The sequence below is a fragment of the Eleginops maclovinus genome, chromosome 10 (genome assembly GCF_036324505.1).
Source record: "Eleginops maclovinus isolate JMC-PN-2008 ecotype Puerto Natales chromosome 10, JC_Emac_rtc_rv5, whole genome shotgun sequence".
Taxonomy (NCBI): domain Eukaryota; kingdom Metazoa; phylum Chordata; class Actinopteri; order Perciformes; family Eleginopidae; genus Eleginops; species Eleginops maclovinus.
Genome location: NC_086358.1, coordinates 17,285,899 through 17,288,845, shown reverse-complemented (window position 1 = coordinate 17,288,845; position 2,947 = coordinate 17,285,899). Strand labels below are relative to the sequence as shown.

At 42.2% G+C, this 2,947-nt stretch overlaps 1 protein-coding gene across 1 annotated transcript; it reads left to right on the top strand.

Moving 5' to 3' along the window:
* Window positions 1-243: 243 nt before the first annotated feature.
* On the top strand, window positions 244-2,175 carry LOC134871109 (piggyBac transposable element-derived protein 3-like). Its single transcript, XM_063893707.1, has 3 exons — window positions 244-418; window positions 627-1,965; window positions 2,043-2,175. The coding sequence occupies exons 1-3, from the start codon at window positions 262-264 to the stop codon at window positions 2,173-2,175; spliced, it is 1,629 nt and encodes a 542-aa protein (XP_063749777.1). The 5' UTR covers window positions 244-261.
* The last annotated feature ends 772 nt before the right edge of the window (window positions 2,176-2,947 follow it).

The following is a 2,947-nucleotide window of genomic DNA, read 5'->3' as shown; positions in this document are numbered from 1 at the left end:
CAATACAGTTAGCTACAGTAGCCACAGTTAGCTATAGTTCTACAGTTAGAGCTAGAAAGCAAGCTTGATAGCTAGTCTGCATCATATACTATACATGTATACTTGCATCCTCTATGTCTGGTACAGATTTTGATTTGGACTTTATTCTGTCATGCTGTTATTATAGGAAAGCTGTCATTGTCAAGGGCAGAAGAATTGCTCATGGCAATTGTAGAGAATTCTGACGTTGAGGAACTGTCCGATGATGAAGATGAAGTCGATATGCATGCAGCTAAGCTAATGGAAGAACAGCAGTCTGACTCTGACTCTGATGATCCAGCACCTGGAGATGATTCAGATGAAGAATACATACCTGATGCACCTAATGCAGCCGAAGACTCTGAGAATGAACATGGCCGTAAACATATTGAGAATGATGGTGAGCTAAAAAATATTTATAATTATTATTGTCATTATTATTGTTATTACTATTGCTAATATTGTTTATTATGATTATGGTTATTATTATTATTATTATTGTTGTTGTTGTTATTATTATCATCACAATCTCTCAACTCAATCAGCCACTTTAACGTTAACAATCCCGACTGCATAATAAATAAACTGTGTTCTGTCTTTCTTATTAGAGCTGGTTTTGGAAGAGCACGGACATGGGCAGCCCAGGCCAAAATCTAGGATTGCTGGACGTGTACAGCGCTGGAGATATACTCCATTTAAACCAAACTTAGTCCACTTCGAAGCTGAAGATGACACTGTACTGAAAGATGTTCGGGCAAGTTGGCAGGCACTGAATTATGTGGAGCAGTACATCGACTCAGAGTTGATGAAACTAATCGCTGACTGCACAAATGCCATGTCACTCGTTAACACTGGGAGATTTCTCAACACATCAGTGGATGAGATGTATCACTTCTTTGGAGCAGCAATCTTGATGTCTTGCGTGCCTTATCCACAGATGAGAATGTTTTGGTCCAATGCTCTACGAATCCCTGCCATTACTGAAAAAATCACACGAGATCGATTCTTCAAACTACGGAGCCATCTGAAAGTGGTCATTGACAATGACGTTCCAGAAGAACAGAAGAGAATCGACAGATTCTGGAAGGTGAGGCCATACATGGATCGCATACTTGCCGGCTGCCGCCTGCAGATCCATCCAGAGTGCGTCTCCATAGACGAGCAGATGATACCATTCACAGGCGCTTGCCCATTCCGGATGTATTTGCCACTAAAGCCAAATCCAGTTGGGATGAAGAACTTCGTGATGGCATCGGTGGATGGTCTCGTGCTAGACTTTGAGGTGTACCAAGGCTCACAGGCACTGGCATTGCAGGTTCCGGACTCTGATGGATTGGGTCTAGGATCGCTCGTCATCAAACGTCTGTCTGAAACCCTGACTGCCGGCACAAAAGTGTACTGTGATCGCTTCTTCACCTCCACTGCAGCGGTGGATACTATGCTGAAGGATCACATCTATCTTACTGGCACTGTGATGAAGAACCGTGTCTCACAAGCAGTGAATAAGCTACCAGATGACAAAACCTTGAAAATCCAAGGAAGAGGTACCTCTGCTGCAGTAACCAGGGAAGATGGGAAAGTGTGTGTGGTGAAGTGGTACGACAATAAGCCAGTGATGATGCTCTCCACTGTCCATGCAGAGCAGCCAGAAGACCAATGCCGGCGGTGGTCCAAGAAGGACAAAATATATGTCACTGTCACAAGGCCGAGTGTTGTGCGCGAATACAATACAAATATGGGAGGTGTTGACAGAATGATCAGCTACTACAGAATGGGTGTCCGAACAAAGAAGTGGACTGTTCGCATGCTAATGCACTTCACCGACCTGGCACTGGCCAACAGCTGGATCCTGTACCGCAAGGATTGCCAAGAAAGAGGAACACCAAGGAAAGCTTTCATGCAGTTTCTGGAGTTTCGCATGGTAGTGGCTCAGGTATTCCTCAGCAAGTGTGACGTGGGAAATGAAAATCTCCTTCCACCACCTGAGAAAAATTCTCGTGTTGCTCCAATCCCCCATGTCTCAGTGCGATCCACTGCTGCCCATCTTCCAGACATGGTTCCTCTGAAAAACCCAATGCGGTGCAGAATGAAAGGCTGCACTGGGAAATCCCGTGTGCAATGCGTGACATGCAATGTTTACCTCTGTTTGACGAGTGAACGCAACTGCTTTGCAGCTTTTCACACTGGCTTTTTTTTAGCTCTCTTGAAACATGACTGATGCTATGACGTTCACTAAAAGTTTAGATCACTAAAAGCTTGGATACATACGGTTTGTTTGAAGCTTGAAATGAATTCTGTTAAGTGTTTTGTGGTTCTGATTCGCATGACTATGCGGTTTTATTTTTGTAAAGCCATGTTAAGGGCTTTAAATGAATAGCTGATTCAATTTGATGTGATACATATTGATATTTACCTATTAAAATAAACTGTTTTGTACTTTTAAACCAATGGTGTCTATGTCTGTCATATACCAAGATCGACCCATTGTCCTCATACGAGGACATTGATTTTTGAGAGAAATACTTATTGTACAAAGCTAAAAATTTTAATTTAGACTAATTGGCACCTTGTGATGCCAAAAATCAAATAATATTTTTAATGCTTATGATAGACCCATTGTCCTCATATGAGGACATCATTTTTCTCAAAAACTACTTAATGTATCAAAACCAAATTTGGATATTATATTTATTAGGTCCTACTTGACCCAAATAGCAAAGAAAAATGAAAAATGCACACCAGACAAAAGCTCGGGTCTCAGGAGGTAATGGATGCCACTATTGCTCCAGTGTGATGAAGAGATAGGTCTCCCTCCAATCAGTAGCCCTTTGTTGTTAAACAGAGGGGAAAGAGTATGCCATTTACAGGATATCTTACATTCCGTTTCTACCAAGCGCCACGTTCGAATCACATTTGAAACTAAGGGACC